A 19,273-nucleotide genomic window follows, 5' to 3' on the forward strand; every position below is an offset into this window, starting at 1 on the left:
CCGAATGTGTCATCAGCCGAACACTGTGGTGTTGGGTGGCTGGATTACAGCTCCAGCTGCTACAAGAAGATGGCCGCCCCCAACGGTTGGCTGGGGGCCCGTCACAACTGCGTCTGGGAGGGCGGTGACCTGGTCCATCACCTCGAAGGACAAGGAAGACTTGGTGAAGAAGACAATGGGCAAGAAGTCCCGCTTCTGTGTGGGACTCTCCAATCTGGTGAGATGGAAGCGCAAGCAGCCGGTGACTCTGTAGCAGTACTCCATTGACAATCGGCTTTGCTTTCTGCAGAACTGCAGTGAGGTCTGGTGTCACTTGGAAAGCGGAAGTCAGGACTGGACTTGGTCCGACACCTGTTTGACGGCTACACCAACTGGGCCACCAAACACCCCAAGAGGTAAATGTGTGAAAGGCCCCACAGGATGAGGAAAAAGTCTTATGCTGACGTTTGAGATCACAGAAAGGCTTCTGCTTTACACAACTTCTCCTGACAGCTCCGATGTTGAGTCCTGCGCGTACGTCAACCAAGGGGCTTTCAGCGAACCTGGCAAGTTGAGGTCTGGCCTGTGCGCTTCTTTGTTGGCGTACATGTGCGAACGATGACAGGTAAGCCCGCGCGTACGTCGTCATGTTGACGTCGAAAAGGAGAAAAACGCAATCACGTCGTCTTCCTGCAGGCTGCCTGGAAGGACGGACGTGTTCCTACAAAGACGATGGTTACGTTTACATCCCAGTGGAGAGTGAGTTGCGGCAACAATTCTTGTTCCACCAGCACCGTCTCGTCATGGTTTGCTAACAAATGTTTCTTTGGGCCTCCAGCTTCTGCCTGCGACGCTGGCCACTTCCTCTATGGTGAGTATTGCTATGGTTACGAGGAGACAACATCCAACGAGGTTGGCTGCACTTGTACAAAAGCTCTCGTTCTCCTTTCCTCCAGACCACAGGCAGTCGACATCGATGCCTCATGTGGGATTCAAGAAGACGGGCAGCGTGTTCAAGTGGAGTGACAAAAAAACTGCAGTAAGTGAAATGTGAAAATGTCATGTGGCAAAGCTGGAAAAGTTCAAACTCAGAGCAAAAGTGTTATTTGAGCACAACAATGTTTTGTTATGCTTTCACAAAAATCGGCCAAGTTAAAAGAGTAAAAGTACCTTGGCTGAAGATATTTCCTGGAAGAATGTCATTTGCAAAGGAAACAAAGTGAACCCTGATGAGATTTGCAGAAATTGTTTTACTACGATGTTGGAGCGAAGGCAAGTGATCAACTGACGCTGGAGTTGGTTCAAAAGCTCATAAGTCACAATTAGAGAAACGTCACATTTTGTCACAAATAACTTAGCAATTTATTGACCACTTAAGTGTTGACGAGGACTTGCTCTCTGACGATGATGCAACGCTCACGGTTGAACAAACGTGACATTTTGGAGGAAAGGCGGCGGGAAGCCGACCCGATGGAGCGCAACACGCTAAAGTCACGTGACGTCACCAATGTCGTCCACAGAGCTACGAATCATGGGACCAATGCGGTGTTTCTGGAGACTGTGCGCTACTTTCATCTTCTGGACAACTCTACAAAGGCTCCTGCGAGTCCACTGAGCCGTTCATCTTCCGAAAAGGTCCAAAGGTCCCGCGTGCTCACTTTGCACTCCATCTTGTCTCGTGCTCTCTCATATTTGCTCCCTATCGCATCCCTGCAGCCAAGCACCAAGCACCTCCTCCTCCTCAACAGGCGCCAGGTGGGCATCGCACACCGCAGTCCACATGTGAAGTGACGTCAGAGTTTGGACGTGGATGGTATCGATTGCACTTCTGCACTTTCGCCTTCGAATCTACCTCACCTGCGCGTTGCGTTTTTACTCTTTTTAATTTTTGGAGACTATTTTTATCTTATTTTTTATTATTATTTATTTATTTAAATTTTTGTTAATCTCTGGGTCGCTTGATCTCGCGGACTAGCATACAGCTAGCTTGAGACGGAAACGGGCTAGCTTGGGGCTAGCTTAGAGCTAGTGTATTAAAATGCCTTCAGACGACAGCGACGAACACAATGGCCTGCTGGAGAAGGCAAATAAGACAATCTCTGACCTAAGAAGGGATATTCGTCGTCTCTCAGAGGAGCTCCATGAGAAGGAATCGGTCATCTCTTGCTTCGCGACCCGTTTCCCCGAACTCTCCGCGGTGGTCATGAGGAGGCGCGCTCGTGAAATCCTGTCGGCGACAATGACGGCTGAGGCGGCTGGCCTCTCGGACACGGCGAAGTGGGATCCAATTGCCTGCCCGGGGCCATCCTGCTTGACACCGCTGCAGAGTGACACCTGGGTCAAGGTGGTGTCCCGCGGCCGGAGGGCCGGGGAGCCACCCCACCGCCCCCAACTGGTCCTGGGGAATCGGTTCGCCACCCTGGCGAGTGAGTCTCCTGTTCCCATCACTGCACTACAGCAGTCGGAGACACCGACTGCTGCGTCCGACGCTGGGCCTGTGCTCCCTCGGATTCCCCGCCACCCACGGCGACGACCTCGGCCGGGAACCCCATGTTGGGCGGGTCCGCCGGTGACACGGCCGTCCACTCACGCGTCGGGCTGCTCCGGGACGCGGTGTCCCGGTACAAGGGTGGTCGTCTTCACCAGCATCATCGGCGACACTCATCGGTGTCATCCACCGTCTTCACTCGGCCTCGGCGGAGCCATCCTGGACAGTGGGGTCGTGAATCTTCCGCCGGTGGTGAGTCCCTTGGCGTTCCCTCCTCACGTCACCCACCGACCACCGTTATAATTGCACCATTAGACGTACTCACTATCCCGGCTGCGTCACCCGCTGTTTTCCCGGAGCGAAAGTCATGGACATAGTTAACATCCTGCCGGGTGTTCTTGACTCTCTGCCATCATCCATTACCCGGCTCATCGTTCACGTTGGGACAAACGAGACAATACGCCGACTGTCTGAGCAGACGAAGAGAGACTTTCACGCCCTCTTTGCCTTGTTAAGAACCTGCGGTCTGTCGGTCTGGGTGAGTGGCATTTTGCCGGCATTGTCTCGCGGAGCCGAGCGCTTCAGCCGCCTTTTAAGCTTGAACACGTGGCTCCTACGCACTTGTGGCCACCTTGACTTTGCTTTTATTGACAATTTTAACCTATTCTGGAATCGCCCGTCTTTTTACCAGCCGGATGGTGTTCATCCGAACTCTCTTGGTAGCAAGATTTTAGCCGCTAACATCCACCATGTCGTAACCAATTCCACTCCCAGCTGACTCTTGTTTACCAATCATATTTCTTCTTCTACTCATAAACGCTGCAATGACAATGTCACTACCATCACTTACAGGCCAATACCAGCTGCTCACAGTACCACCACCCTCACTAGCTCCCCCTGCAGGCCCTCATTATCATTACCACTATCGGACAATTTTCCCATTGAAACCATCATCGGCAGACGCTTCCCTTGCACACACAAACAACGTGGTTTTAACAGTGGTAATCTAGTATATGTTAAATACTGCTCATTCGTACCACCATGAGCGCACGTCCAGCACAATAATTAATCTGGCCGTGCTGAACGTGCGCTCCCTTTTAAACAAAACTTTTATCATAAACGACCTGATTTTAGACAATAATTTACATGGTATACTTTTGTCTGAGACATGGCTTGGTACAGATGCTCCAGTTGCTCTCAACGAGGCTTGCCCACCGAATTTTAACTTTTTATTTTCTACAAGGGATGGCAAAAGAGGAGGCGGGACTGCATCAATTTTTATTAATACTCTTTTATCAAAGGAGATCATTTTTAGCAGCTATTTATCGTTTGAACACCATGCCTTTGTTTTTAGCAGTCCCCCTATTCTCTGCATTACCGTCTATAGACCTCCCCATCATTCCACTTCTTTTATTACAGAATTTTCAGAATTCTTATCCATTTTATATTCCAGTTATAACAGGATATTAATAACTGGTGATTTTAATATACACATGGACAACATCTCGGACCCACTATCCAGAGATTTTTCAAACCTTTTAAACTGCTTGGATTTTAAACAGCACGTCTTGCAGCCAACTCACAACAGAGGACACACCCTGGATTTGGTTATAACCTATGGCTTGTCTGCTGGTGTGTCCTCTGTTGTTGACTTGGCAGTGTCAGACCACTACTGTGTCTATTTTAACATCGCCAGTTTTAACCATCTAGCAGTCCCGGTCAGAACAGTGAAGAAACGCTACCTATCTTCGGAGGTGGCTGCAAATTTTATCGAGATCTTAAAAAACACTCCTGCTGACATTTTACCTGCACCCTGTGATCTTATTGTTGACAATTTTAACCTACATCTTAAATCATCATTAGATTCAGTAGCTCCACTTTTAATTAAAACAACAAAAACAAAGACTGTACCCCCGTGGAGAAACAATGCTATCAAAATATCAAAGAGAAAATGCAGGAGTGCAGAGAGGAGGTGGAGAAAAAGTAAACTTACAGTACACTATGAAATTTTATGCGAACAACTGAAATCCTACAATAAAACAGTAAAACTGGCAAGATCTTCCTATTTCTCAAACCTCATTACAGTCAATAAAAACAACCCCAGGGTTCTCTTCTCCACCTTTGAACTTTTAACTAGTTCTGATTTTAATAAGTCCCCACAGAGACCAACAGATGCTCTCTGTGAGGACTTTGCAGACCACTTCAGAAGTAAAATCGATGACATAAGATCCAGTCTTTTAGCCCGTCAAAACACAAGTTTTAATAAACCCGGACAATCATATTTACATGAGGAAACACTGGAAAGTTTTGCCCTGGTTGATGCAAGGACACTTGTTCGAGTTTTCTCCCAGGTAAACCCAACAACCTGCCTTTTGGATCCAATTCCCACATTTCTTTTTAAGACATTTTATGGATTTTTTGAAGAACAAATTTTAAATATAGTCAATTGCTCTCTTCAGACAGGCGTCTTCCCCGCTGCCTTTAAAACGGCGGTGGTGAAGCCCCTTCTGAAGAAGAGCGGTTCTGACCCGAGCGTTTTTAATAACTACAGACCCGTATCCAACTTACCGTTTTTAAGTAAGATTTTAGAAAAACTGGTTTTCATCCAGTTGAATCATTTTTTAAATGCAAATAATATTTTGGAGAAATATCAATCTGGTTTTAGGATGAACCACAGTACGGAGACTGCTCTTTTAAGGATCTTAAATGATATTAGGTGCACTGCAGACGTGAGAAAACTCACAGTCTTGGTGCTACTGGATCTAAGCGCTGCTTTTGATACAGTAGATCACCAAATTTTATTAAATAGACTTAAAAATCTAGTGGGCATCTCTGGTACTGTTTTTGACTGGTTTTATTCCTATCTCACAGACCGATATATCTTTGTAAGTATGGATACTTGTTCCTCTAAAACTCATGAAATTAAATGTGGGGTTCCTCAAGGTTCGATTTTAGGCCCCCTACTTTTTAATCTTTATATGCTTCCCCTCGGGGATGTCATCAGGGGACACGGCATCAGCTTTCACAGCTATGCTGATGACACGCAGCTGTATATTGCCGTGTCTCCTGATGACACAGGACCCATTGATACCCTTTTAAATTGCATTTTAGATATCAAGTCATGGATGGCAGATAATTTCCTACAGCTCAATCAGGACAAGACTGAGGTTTTAGTTATCGGTCCCGAAGGTCAGAGAGAGAAGCTTTTACCAAAACTACACATTTTTAATCCCTCACACTGTGTGAAGAACCTTGGCGTCATTTTTGACTCTGAGCTCAGTTTTATTCCTCATATTAAAAATGTAACCAAGATTGGTTTTTATCACCTTAAGAATATCGCCAGAGTCCGCCCGTTTCTCTCTCAGGCTAACACGGAAGTGCTGATGCATGCCTTTATTTCCTGTCGTTTAGATTACTGTAATGCCCTGCTCTCTGGCCTCCCGAAAAAGAGCATTTCACCACTGCAACTACTGCAGAATTCAGCCGCTCGGGTGCTGACGAGAACCAGAGGGCGGGAGCACATTACGCCAGTTTTGAAATTGCTGCATTGGCTCCCTGTGTGTTTCAGGATCGATTTTAAAGTACTTTTATTAGTTTATAAATGTGTTAATGGTCTTGGGCCATCTTATTTATCTGATTTGCTTTTATCATACCAGCCCTCGCGGATCCTGAGGTCCTCTGGCGCCGGCCTTTTATTTATTCCAAGGGTGAGGACCAAAATGCATGGCGAGGCTGCATTCAGCCATTTTGGTCCTCACCTTTGGAATAGCCTGCCAGAGTATGTCAGGTCTGCAGAGACTGTTGATATTTTTAAGAGGAAGCTCAAGACACACCTTTTTAGTTTGGCTTTCAACAACTTTTAAATAATTTATCTTTTCTTTTGATTGAAGATAATTCTATGTTTTGCTTTGAATGTTTTAAAGCACTTTGAGTTGCATTTTTATGTATGAAAAGTGCTATATAAATAAAATGTGATTGATTGATTGATTGATGTGGCTGGTCGCCTGTCGCACGTTTGCTCTCAAGCACCGTCTCGCTTGCAGGCTGGACTGAGAAATGCGGCTGCTGTGCGGACAACCCCTCCAACGACTTCTGCTACCTGCTCAACCGCAAGGCCACCAAGACCTGGAAGCAGGCCCAAGACGACTACCAAGGCCTCAAAGGGAACCTGCTCAGCATCACCGACTCGCTCGAGCAGAACTTCGTTTACCGTAAGATAGCCGCCTCCGTCAAACATCATAAATTCCATTGGAAATTACAGAACCATTCTCTGCATCATTTGCATAGTGATGGTGTCATTCATGATTGCAAGTTTGTTCTTCTTGTTCATTCTGCCTCTCAGCTTCTCTTTCCTCTCGATGAAGGCAAACGCACCTGCTGTCGTCTTTTCTCATTCATGAGTGGCGGTTGTGCACTTTGCGCAAAAGCAATTTTCCCTTTCTGCTCGAGATCGTAACTTCAAGTGGCTGCCATGAAAAATGGGGACGCAGTCATACCACAGACACTGCTGGGCTTATGCAAATACAAATGGAAATGAACCGATGAATCGACAACTAATTGATGATGACACTGGGCAAGACAAGCTTATTTGTCTGGCGCATTTCATGTACAAGTCATTAAAAGCATTCCAAGAGGAGAAACAAAATCTTGAGACATGACAAAAACCACAATCAAATAATCTAAAACAGGCAACGAAAACAATCTGTTGACTTCGATTTTTATGCTGATGAAGCTGCAATCGGCACGCTGATTCCAGAATTGCAGTCTTTTTTTTTTCCAGTGTGTCAAGTTTTTTTCTACGCAGCTTAGCCTCCAGTGTGCAGTCACAATTGAGAAAGTGCGTTGGGAGGTATGTGCAGCTCCCAATAGGTCGGTATTATCAAGACCTGCAAACCGAAAGCTAGCATCGTAGCAACTGGGTCTAGTGCTGGCTTTTGTCTTAGCCTCGTAACCACGCTGTAATTTCTCTTTCCTTTTGTGCTTTGACTTTGGAAAATGAGGACCTTAGTAACTGAATCCCTTCCAAAAAGCTTGACGAGTACGGCAACAATCCCTCTCGTGTGATACTGCTTAACAACAATCGGGAATATGGTTTTTTTAAATTATATTAGCAAATTTCTTTTCTAGTAGCGTGAAAGATACTGACTCTATTTTCAGGACGACTTCTTTCGAAATGATGCAAACTGAGAACATTGTCAGTACAATTGAAGCAAATAGTTTACGTTGCTCTCTTTGGCTCCACAGTTGGACCTGTTCTGCGTGGCTCACATGATAAAACCTCTTGGCAGCAGTCAGTCCTAGCGGCCCGAATCCTGACCCTGACACTTTTGGCATGGCTCCAACTCATGTTGCATCTTTTCCTTTGATCCAAAGGATACTTCAAGGCTCTGCTAACCACTCCCTCTGTGTGGTTGGGTGCCAATCACTCCATCTCTGAAGACGGCGCCAAGTGGGCTGACGGATCCTCCTTCCGTTTTGTCCACTCGGATGGAGGTGGGTCTCCAACCTGGCCATTGCAGTTTGAAGAAAGGCAGGCTCGCTTAGGGTCTGTCGTCTCCTTCTTGGTAACCCCGAGGACACCTCCGCTGGACCCTGTCTTTCCTTACTCACCGGCAGCGGCTACTGGAAAGCCGACAACTGCGAGAGCAACAAAGGCTACATCTGCAAGAGACTAGGACAAGGTAAGATACCATGATGCCCCACTGAACATCGTCATGTGTTGACAAAGCCTTTGGCTTTTGTCTCGCAGCAAAGGTGCCAAAACGGCTCCTGCCTCATGACAGTAAGTCTCTTTGAATTGTGACTTGGAAAGATGCCAGACAAAAATGACACGATGGTGCTCTCGCAGTCCTGGTGGAGACGCTTCTCTGCCTGGACGAGTTCAAAAGCATTGAATGTGCCGGTGTGAGCATCGTCCGCATCTAGTCAGTCTTCTACAGACGGAGGCGCAGCGACGTCTGTTCACATCTCCCAGGATCAGACGGTAAGACGCCAGAATCGCCCGTCACAAGTTGTGTTTGAAGCATGCTTGAGGTCCCTCAAAATTTGCACGAACCTTTCGGCCCAACAGGTTGCCGTGGCCACCGGGAACTTCACGTGAACTTGTCATAAGCGCCCGTGTGTCGTGACTTGCAGGGAGATGCGTGGTGGAAGACATCCTCCCTCACTTCAGGAAAATGTGTGACAACCGTCAGAGTTGCTACCTCACACCCTTGAAGGCGGACCCCTGCCCCGCTGTCTCCAAATACCTCCACATCGTCTACAGCTGCAAACAGAAAGGTAAGCTTTGCATCTCCTTACTTGATGTCGTCCTGGTGAAATGCCCAAGAAAGAATCCAATGAAGGAGTCTGAACAAAATCCAGAAATTACGCAAAGGCCCTCGATCAGGGCGGGTGGCCAGACATTTGAGAAGTGCACTGAGCATCTCTGCTTTTGGCTTTCTTCAGTGTGTCTTGACAGTCTGGTCAGCATGAATGGGAGAGTTAAAGACTCGCCGTTTTCGGCCTCCTCCTCTCTGAAGCACTTTGAAGCCAATGAAGCGCGTCTGAGTGGCCAGCGCTGCTGGATTCCGTCAGCAAAGCGTACGTAGAAAATTCACATGTTAGCAGCTTGCCTTCCCTAGCCATCAAACGCTTTCCTCTTCAGCTACCGACAGCTGGATTCAGGTGGACTTCCGTCACTCGAGAATGGTGACGGGGATCGTGACCCAGGGGTGCAAGTACATGAGCTACTCAAAGTGGTTCAGCATACTTGGCCACCTGGACTAACCACCCCGATGGGAAGGTGAGCGGGTGGGCGGCCAATCCGACTCCACCCTTGTCGTCCAGGCTGTTGTCATGAAATACAAACACGGAGATGTTTTGGTTCTAGTTAACGACTGGAGAGACTCACCTGCTAGATACGCCCATGTCTGCTCGGCACATCCGCATCCTGCCGCTGGAACCTCATGACAACTTCGGCCTGCGCCTTGATGTCTTAGGATGCGCGCTCGACGGTGAGCAAGACGGGCGCCACTGCTGTGAAAAGAAACATTGTTCAAAACGTACTTTGATTTAACCCAGGCGTGTCAATCGTAGGTCCAATCTGGCCCGTGAGGATAGAGAACACGTTCGCGCCGTTGTTTCAAAGAAAGTAACTGTGAGGTCCAAATGTGGGTAGACCTCGTGTGGCCGGTCATCAGATGTAAAAAGAAAGTCAGGCAGAGACAATGTACAATTTTATACCACTGCAGCGGGGGGAGAGAGAAGGGAGGAACACAGAGTGCGTGTGTTCTCGGCTCCACTGTTGCTCTTTCCCTACCCCATCCCAGCCGCGGCTGGCTTTTATCTAGTACCTGTACGCGTCATAGGTGGGAGGGCCTTAGACTGATACAGCAAAAGATGTATAGACAGTGAATAATGAAGAATGTTTCTGAGAAATGCACAAAATATATATAGAACATTCTTAAGCAACTTCACATTTCCCCCCTGTTGTGAATTTCGAAGAACATCAATGAATACCATCCAAAGGTTTCTGGTAAACACATCATAATGAAAACACAACAATCGGTCCATCACCAGGATGGGGCGAAAACCCCTACCCCTATTTGTAGCGTATATATTGTAGAGGAAATTCCCCACCTCCCCCCTCCCATGAGGGCGAGAACCTTCTTGGTCTGGTGATAGACAAAACATGAAGTTAAAGAAAAATCTCAGTGATCACATGAGAACATCATCAGCATCATCATCATCATCCTTAATATCATCATCATCATTGAGGTTTATCAAATTATAATGATACATTTGGGCGACAAGGAGCCTACTGACTGCTCTCTTGGACAATGGGATAATGCAAGTTGAACAGATAATGCAAAGAAGACGTGTCCCTAGTACATATCTGTTGCCTCCCATATTTTCACATTCTGTGCACAGTGATCTCAAACCATTCAAAGGGATATCCAGCGTTGCTTCCCCTTTGGCTCGTGGGATGCATGCTGTGTATGGCTGGTCTTCCATTACTGTGCTGGGCCATGTTGGGCATTGGCGTCGTGACGTCTCTGGGCCCCAGATCTGTTTTTTAATGCTGGGTGTAGTGTCAGCGTTTGTGAGGTGGACCGTTCCTAGTCCAAGGACGATGACAGCTCCATAGAGCCACAGCCAGGCCATGTTTGTAGGTGTGGCGCAAGAGTTCAACTGACCCTAAGAGTCCAATTAACCCTATTTCAGTTCGGTGACCTTTTTGCAATGGCTCTGGTGAATCCAAGTGTCTCTCTCAGCGATCTTTATTGCAGTCGGGGTGGTGAGTAGGACTGTGAAGGGGCCGTCCCAGCGTGGGTTCGACCAGGTTTTCCTTTTCACCACTTTCACCAGAACTAGGTCACCAGGGGTCAGCGTCTCCTGCACAGAAGAGTCAGACACAACAGGCAGATCATTTGTTCTCACAATTTCTTTTTCTCTGAACAGGTTGCAGAGCCACTTGGTGAGTGGGTCTGCTTCTCCTACTGTGTCTGAGCATGGCTGGCCCTCCCAGAGTGGGAGGTGGAATGGTCTACCGTGTACTGCTTCAAATGGTGTGATGCCAGTTGAAGTGGGTGTGAATCTCATGTATGTTTTTACTAAGGCTAAACAATCTGGCCATGGTTTGCCTGTTTCTTCCATAGTCTTTCTTAATCTCAGCTTTACTGTCGCATTAGTTCTTTCTACCAAACCTGCACTTTGTGGGTGATATGCACAGTGATGTTTTAATACAATACCTAGGTGACTGGCCATGTGATCTACAACATCATTAACAAAATGCGTTCCATTGTCACTCCACAGGACCTTAGGGATCCCATGGTCTGGAATGATGTGTTTGCAGATGGCCTTTGCCACTGTGAGTGCATTTGCATGTTTGGCTGGAACAACTTCAACCCATTTGGTAAGAGAATCGACTAATACTAAACAGTACTGATACCGACCACTCTTACTTAGCTCAATGAAGTCCATGTGAACTACTTCAAACGGATAACCCCCTACAGGGCACTTCCCTCTTTTTGGTCTGACATTTCCCTGGACATTATGACGACAACACACTATACATGACCTACAAAAAATTTTAAAATAGGTATGTAGTCCTAGTGGTACTGTGAATGCCCTCTCTGCCATAGCCATCATCCCCCCTGTTGACACGTGGGCTTTCCCATGTGTCAATACAGCTACTGCTTGAAACAAATTTCTAGGGATAATTGGTTTGTTGTCTCTATGGTAGAGTCCATCTTGGCTTTTGGTGACATGGAGCTTTGTCCAGGAGTGTTTTTCTTTGTCTGGGGCATGTTCTTGCATGTCTTTTAATACTTCAGTTGGTATTGTGTTAGCTTGTTGATTATCAATGTCCTTCACATGGAGCAGTTTCTTTTGTGTTCCACATGCTGCTTTCTTTGCTGCTTCATCTGCTTTTGCATTTCCTTGTGAAACAATGTCTTTGGTTTTGGTGTGTGCTTTACATTTGCACACAGCTAGTCGTCTTGGCAGTAGTACAGCTGCTAACAGTTCTGTGAGAAGGTCAGCGTGCTGCACTTGTTTTCCTGATGATGTTTTCATGCCTCTTCTGGCCCACATTGTTGCAAAAATGTGTAGAGTCGAGTGGGCATATTGGCTGTCAGTGTAAATTGTTAATTCTTTGTCTTTGAACAATTTACAAGCTTCTGTGAGGTCGATGATTTCTGACAGTTCTTCTTTACTGATCAGAATCTTCTTCTCTCATTCTATTAAGTGTTTGCTCGGAGTGAAGGTGGTTTTCCAGTTTAGGGGCAACCTGTAGATGTCTTCTTTTTGACTTTCAGGTTCCTCCTCAAACAAGTGTTCTCCTAGCCAGTCTTCATACAGTTCTTCCTCAATAGGTTTTGGTTTGGATCTGCAGTCCCTGGCAAAATGTCCTCTCTTTCCACAGTTGTAGCAGGCGTCGTCGTAGGAGGCAGATCTTCCTCTGCCTCTTCCTCGGCCTCTCCCCCTGACTGGTCTGTCTTGATAGTACACTGGAGCTGATAGTTGAGGTTGAGTATACACAGTGAATGTCTGTGCTTGCTTTTTCTTTTTCAGAGTTTCAGCATGGATGATCCAACCCATCAGATCGGTGACTGAGGCAGTTTTCCAATTTGGGAAATGTTTTTTGGTGAAGTTTGCTGTCCCCTCCATTATGCCATCCATAATAGCATCAGCCCACTTTTGAGCATTCTCTTCAATGAGGGGGATACCAGCACACACTGCTTTTTTCTCTTCTTCGGTCCATGGCCTATACACTAAGATAGTAGGTTGATGTGGTTGGCCTGTGGTATCATCAATGGTTCCAAATGCTGGGTTAGCTACGGCTACCATGGGATACGTTGGTATAGGCTCCAGCTCAGGCAATGGAGGATATAGAGCTCTTTGATATGCAACTACATCAGACTGGGGGGCTTGTTTGTTCTTCTTTGATCTATTGTCAGGGGGCTCTTTACTTTTCCCTCTAGTTGTGACTCTCTCAATGGGGGGGCCTGTGCTCTGTTGGCCCGTCTCTCCTGGTGGGACTTCATATGCATCCTCTTTGTCCTCAGTCACGTGTGGAGCTGCCCCCTGCTGATTTCCTGAAGCCCTCTGTCTGACTCTGACTCCTGTTTCCTGTGTTTCAACTATCTTCATACGCAAAACTTCCTTTCTAAGCTTCTTCTGCTCTACTTCTCCTTGTCTTTTCTTTCCCTGAGCAATCCATGCATCAATGGCACGGAGTTGGGCTTCAACTCCCGCTGTCTCTTTTCCTTTACTTGCTTTTTCCCTTCTTTTCTTCACTAACTTTCTTTTCACTTCCTCTTTGTTAGGAACATCAGCCAAAACGGGAGAAAATTCTAATTTTCTCACCCAACCTACTACATACTTCACATACTCCTCGCTCACCGTTCCCATATACTTCACATCTCTATTTTCCAACAAAGCTTTTCTCTGGGTTTGCCCCATCTTTAATTCGGCAAACCAAACAATTGGGCAATGCCCTAAACAGTCGAACAAAGCTTTGATCTAACACACACACACACACACACACACACACATACAGACATACACACACACACACACACACACACACGCACACACACAGACACACACACACACAGACACAGACAGAGTGCACTTTATTTTATCTATATATAACAGAGCTCTGATTTTACTTATAATCACTCACAAAATTATGATTAAACACGCTTCCTTACAGCACTCAGTCATTATTTTATACTCTTTTAGAAATTTGTAGGTGATTTGTAGGTAATTTGTAGGTGATTTGTAGGTGATTTGTAGGTGGGTTTGGTCTTTCTCTTTGTGTCACTGTTACGTAGACACCAACGTTTAATTTCCACTACCCAGATACCCGATCCCGTTAAGAATAAGAATAAGAATAAGAATGCCTTTATTGATCCCACAGTGGGGAAATTTTCATTGTTACAGTAGCAAAGATATAGGTCACACAGGGGCGGCGGCATAATGTGGCCATTAATGTATAACATTGACGGCAAACATTTAGAATCAAACCTATGTAGATATACGCAGTAACATGTGTATATACACATGTGTATACACACCAACCTACATCTACATAAAAAATATGAGGAACACTCATTTCGGCCTGTACATAGTACAGAGGAAAAAATACTCTAAGTAAGTGACAGTGCTGCAGTGCTGTAGTGAAATGTAAGGAACAGCATTGGATAAAAATAAAACTAGACTAACAGTAGTGGGGAATGTTGAGTATTGCACGGTATTACAGTAGTGGGGAATATTGGGTATTGCACGATACGAGCTCAGGTGCAGGACTGCACAATTGCACTAATGACCGCCAGTTTGTAGAGACTACACAATGTTCTTGTTAAAGAGTCTGACAGCAGCAGGCAAGAAGGAACGGCGGAATCTCTCCTTTGCACAGCGAGGGTGTAACAGTCTGTCACTGAAGGTGCTGTGGAGTGCTGTTAGGGTGCCCTGGAGGGGGTGGTCCGGGTTGCCCAGCATTGATGACAGCTTGGCCAACATCCTCCTGTCCCCCACCGAGTCCACAGAGTCCAGGGAGCAGCCCAGGACAGAGCCGGCCCTCTTGACCAGTTTGTCCAGCCGCTTCTTGTCCCGGGCCGAGACGCCGCCTGCCCAGGTGACCACTCCCTGGAAGATGACCGATGCAACCACCGAGTCATAAAAGTTCCTGAGGAGTGTCCCCTGAACCCCAAAAGACCTCAGTCTCCTGAGGAGGAAGAGTCTGCTCTGACTCTTCCTATAGAGGGCGTCTGTGTTGTCGCACCAGTCCAGTTTATTGTTCAGATGCACACCCAGGTACTTGTAAGTTGAGACTCTCTCAACATCTGTTCCCCGGATGTTCACTGGTGCAGGTGAAGAGTGCTGGCGCCTACCGAAATCCACCACCATTTCTTTGGATTTCCCCGCATTGTTAAGTGTCATTACCACCAACTAATGTTAGTCGTTATTTTACACTTGAATATAAACCAACTCTAATTCCTTTTTTATGGTTTCTTGGGTTATCTGGATGATAAAGTTGCCAGCTGGGCTTTTTCTTTTCCGAGGGCCAACCCCCTGTTGCGCGCCGCCAACCCCCACCTCCTTGCTTTGTAATTCAACCTGATACTGTGCTGTTTTTTTTTCTTTTTTTTTTTTTTTTCCAATTCAAAAACGTGTAGTAGATTGCCCTACCTGATTATCTGATGCCGGCCTGGTTCGTGGGACCCAGTGTCCGGGCGAACCGCCGTGAAGCCGGAGGAGGAGACCCGCCTCGAACAAAGGGAAGCGCTGTCGACAGATTCTCGGTGTCCTCAATCCAGCGTCGGCGGACCGTCCAGATGTGGGTCCCGGGTTTCGGCACCAATTAATGTGAGGTCCAAATGTGGGTAGACCTCGTGTGGCCGGTCATCAGATGTAAAAAGAAAGTCAGGCAGAGACAATGTACAATTTTATACCACTGCAGCGGGGGGAGAGAGAAGGGAGGAACACAGAGTGCGTGTGTTCTCGGCTCCACTGTTGCTCTTTCCCTACCCCATCCCAGCTGCGGCTGGCTTTTATCTAGTACCTGTACGCGTCATAGGTGGGAGGGCCTTAGACTGATACAGCAAAAGATGTATAGACAGTGAATAATGAAGAATGTTTCTGAGAAATGCACAAAATATATATAGAACATTCTTAAGCAACTTCACAGTAACTCTTGTTACTCATTTGGTCCACTGGAGGGCACACTGACACCCACTCCCGCAACGTTCTGGAATTGGCCCGTATTCGTGATTTGACCCCCGCTACTGATTCTCATTTTCAGAGACTGAAAATTGCAAAATATCGTTCAACAGCTTCACTTCAAAAGAGGTTGCTGTGCTTGAAAGCCTTTTCTTTTTTCTTCACGCACTGTCACGCTCGTGAATGTGGATCGACCGGTATGTTGAGAGCTTCGCCTCCAGCTCAGCTCCTTCCTGTACCGATCCGCCTGTCGATCTGCCGCTCCGTCCTCCCCTCACTCGTGAACAAAACCCCAAGACATGGGGGAAAAGTTGATTATCAAAGTGAGGTGAATGTGGCCCCCGAGCTCAAATGAGTTTGACACCCCTGATTTCACCTAATGTCTGACAGGTGAGACCTCCTGCGCCAGCACACCCGCCAGCCTCGGCTTCACTGACTGGCGGTCAAATGGCGTGAGTCAGACTTGACGTGACGGTTCCTGTGCTAACTCTAGGGATGGGAATTTCGACTAATTTGCCCGCCGACTAGTCTCAAATTTTATTTGCAACTAGTCGACTAGTCTATAAGGAAGAAAACTTGAATTTTAATACATATTGAATTCAAAGTTTAAAATGCAAATGTTGTGTGTATTTAGGGGCTATTTTAGCCCAAACATTCAGGACAGTTTGTTAATTTAAATTCTATTGATATAACAACAACTGACTGAATAAAGGTGAACAATTAAAAGAGAAATACATTTCTGCTACATTTTCCAATGCAATACATGGCATTTATTATGAATAATGTAATGAGTAATGGTACCGACTCCCAGTCCAGCAGGGTCTCATTCGCTAGCACCATGTTAGGCTAGTTTCACACCGCAGGCAAATGCGACCCAGATCTGATTTTTTTGCCCATATGCCACCTGTATCTGATTTTTTTATGACAGTCTGAACGGCTCAATTCCGATTTTTTCAAATGCGACCTGGGTCGTTTTCATATGTGGTCCTAGATCGTATACGTATCCGATCTTTTCCAATGCGTTCGGGGTCTGAACGGCCAGGTCGCATATACTGTATACGACATTGACGAGCCCAAGATGCGCGGAGGGAAAGTGCTGGCAGCAGGGGGATCGAATCTGCAAAGTTGTTTTGAGTAACACTATTGACTTTATATTTTACTTTAATTTAATCCACCTTGAAACATGAAGCATAAAGTGGACATTTATGGCGATCGTAGTAATTCAGCCACGGCTCAGATGGATTGATTTTTTACACACGGTTATGACGTGATGTCATCGTTAGTGATGTCACCATGAAATGAGATAATAAAGCCTCGCCTCATAATTTCCCCCAAATACTGTATTTATCTAATACCTAATCGCTTGAATGCCCCGACACGCTGGACCACACTTCCGGGTGTGACGTCGTCTCTTCTTCTGCGCAGGCAGGCCACTTTGACGACGCATGTGTTCATACAGCAGACAAGACAGTGGTCGCATTTTTAATGTAATATGAACGCTTACGGGAGGCACGGTGGTCGACTGGTTAGCACGTCCGCCTCACAGTTCAGAGGTCGTGGGTTCGATCCCGGCTCCGGCCTCCCTGTGTGGAGTTTGCATGTTCTCCCCGTGCCTGCATGGGTTTTCTCCGGGTACTCCGGTTTCCTCCCACATTCCAAAAACATGCATGGTAAGTTGATTGGATACTCTAAATTGCTCCTAGGTGTGATTGTGAGTGCGGATGTTTGCCTCTGTGTGCCCTGCGATTGGCTGGCAACCAATTCAGGGTGTCCCCCGCCTACTGCCCAAAGACAGCTGGGATAGGCTCCAGCACGCCCGGCGACCCTTGTGAGGATAAGCGGTACAGATAATGGATGGATGGATGAACGCTTACACAAAAAAAAAAATAGGATTTTTTAGGGGGGAGGGAGCAATTCTCTCTCTTGGTGCTCAGCATGTTTACAGAGGCTGAGGCAGAGGCGTGTGGAACAAGATGCATGATACTTAATGCCGCGTTTAACCAACTAGTAAAATACAAAACGTTTAATAAATCGTAGACGGTTAAACGACTAGTCGCGCACATCCCTAGCTAACGCCTCCTTCCGGTTGTCAACTCTTAACACCCACGTCTTCCGCAGGGTCCTCTGCCCACCAGGCTGCGGCAAATCCAATCACACTGTCTATGGAACGGCGATCTACAATCAGGTAGGCAATTGTACAACCTGCCACATGTGTTCCCGTCTTTGACACTGACTTTCTGCGAATACAGGACTCGCACATCTGCGTGGCCGCTATTCACGCAGGCGTCATTCTGAACGAACTTGGAGGAGCTGTGACTTTGATGAACGTGCCGTCACAGAACTTCTATGCTGGCTCCACCAGCAACGGGATCACCTCGAAACAGTGCGCTGTCAAATGTCACTGCCGAGTCCGATTAAGCGCATCAGCTCATTCTTACTTTTCTAGCAGATATGGTGGCAAAATGTCTTTGTCTTACATTTTTGCGGACGGAGGTGAGTAGGAATGCCAAGAATACAAAGTACTTCTTCATGTTTCTACATCAACTGTCCACAACACAGGATCTCAATGTGCAGAGCCGAGATGCTCAGGACGCGACTGGGATGAGTTTGCAGACTTCTGCTACAAACGTTTTGAGAACAAAAGGATGTGGAACCATGCTCAAAGCACCTGCAGGAGTCTTGAACCCGTGTCCATCCTCTCCGAGGTGGAGCAGGCGTGGCTGGACCAAGTCATGAAATTAAGTGCGCATCTCAACATTGAACAGTCCCTGTCACAACTACTAGATAGCTGGGATATCCTGGAACCGAATGAGAGCTGAGTGTTCCTGTCCGTCCTCTGCAGCCACCAGCGACATGTGGACCGGACTGAACGAACTGGTAGTTCCTGGCCAATTCAGTTGGTCGGACCACAAGGAGGTGACATTCACCAACTGGGATCGAGGCCAACCTACTCACTCGTTCAAGAAGGAGTGCGTGGCAACGTTGTACCAGGTGCGTAGAGAAATGAGCCATCCACTCACCAGACAGCGTTTATGTCAACACCTGCACAATTCATTGAAATCTTTTGCATTTGGCTTCCAGTCTGGCAAATGGAAGAAGATGCTCCGCACGCAACTCAACAGCTTCATGTGTAAGATGCCTAAACTGCCTTATGCAATCACCTCAGTCAAGTCTGTGCTGGGACGTGCCAGTCTGACTGGCGACATTGCACAGTCGGCGTGACCACAGTGTCAACTAAGCCGCCCACCACCAAGACAACAACCGCCCAGCCAACGACCACCAAGACAACCACCCAGCCGACGACCCCCAAGGCAACCACCAAGCCGACCACCACCAAGACAACTAAGCCAGTAAATTGCTAATTTTATGTGTGTGAAAATCCTGAAGAGCCTTTTGTTTTTCTTTCCTCACAGACCTTTTCCATTAAAAAATCCTTTGACAATTGATCATCCCTCCCAGATTTCTCGACATTCCAACTTCAGGCCTGGCATTCCATATTACACGCTAGCACGTCAAAGACAGGGAACTCTCTTACTTGTACACTGCACGTCTCCATCCGGAGGGGTTTAACATGCATTATATCATCTTATTGTACCG

At 46.8% G+C, this 19,273-nt stretch overlaps 2 protein-coding genes and 1 pseudogene across 2 annotated transcripts; all 3 read left to right on the forward strand.

Moving 5' to 3' along the window:
- Nucleotides 1–597: 597 nt before the first annotated feature.
- LOC147132798 (macrophage mannose receptor 1-like) lies at nt 598–8,286 on the forward strand. The gene is made up of 10 exons (XM_086013161.1): nt 598–604; nt 676–738; nt 818–850; nt 936–1,018; nt 1,500–1,614; nt 1,696–1,734; nt 6,511–6,678; nt 7,841–7,960; nt 8,043–8,148; nt 8,217–8,286. Exons 1-10 carry the CDS (start codon nt 598–600, stop codon nt 8,245–8,247), a joined length of 765 nt encoding a protein of 254 aa, XP_085869287.1. The 3' UTR covers nt 8,248–8,286.
- Nucleotides 8,287–8,643: 357 nt separating this feature from the next.
- LOC147132799 (lactadherin-like) lies at nt 8,644–12,565 on the forward strand (annotated as a pseudogene).
- A 5,236-nt stretch (nt 12,566–17,801) lies between these two features.
- On the forward strand, nt 17,802–18,995 carry LOC147132800 (lectin BRA-3-like). The gene is made up of 6 exons (XM_086012959.1): nt 17,802–17,861; nt 17,926–18,059; nt 18,126–18,169; nt 18,251–18,418; nt 18,519–18,667; nt 18,758–18,995. The coding sequence occupies exons 2-6, from the start codon at nt 17,998–18,000 to the stop codon at nt 18,896–18,898; spliced, it is 564 nt and encodes a 187-aa protein (XP_085869085.1). The 5' UTR covers nt 17,802–17,861; nt 17,926–17,997; the 3' UTR covers nt 18,899–18,995.
- Nucleotides 18,996–19,273: the final 278 nt, after the last annotated feature.

Source organism: Filicampus tigris, chromosome 17 (genome assembly GCF_054856515.1).
Source record: "Filicampus tigris isolate MCC_2025a chromosome 17, RoL_Ftig_1.0, whole genome shotgun sequence".
In the NCBI taxonomy this organism is placed as follows: domain Eukaryota; kingdom Metazoa; phylum Chordata; class Actinopteri; order Syngnathiformes; family Syngnathidae; genus Filicampus; species Filicampus tigris.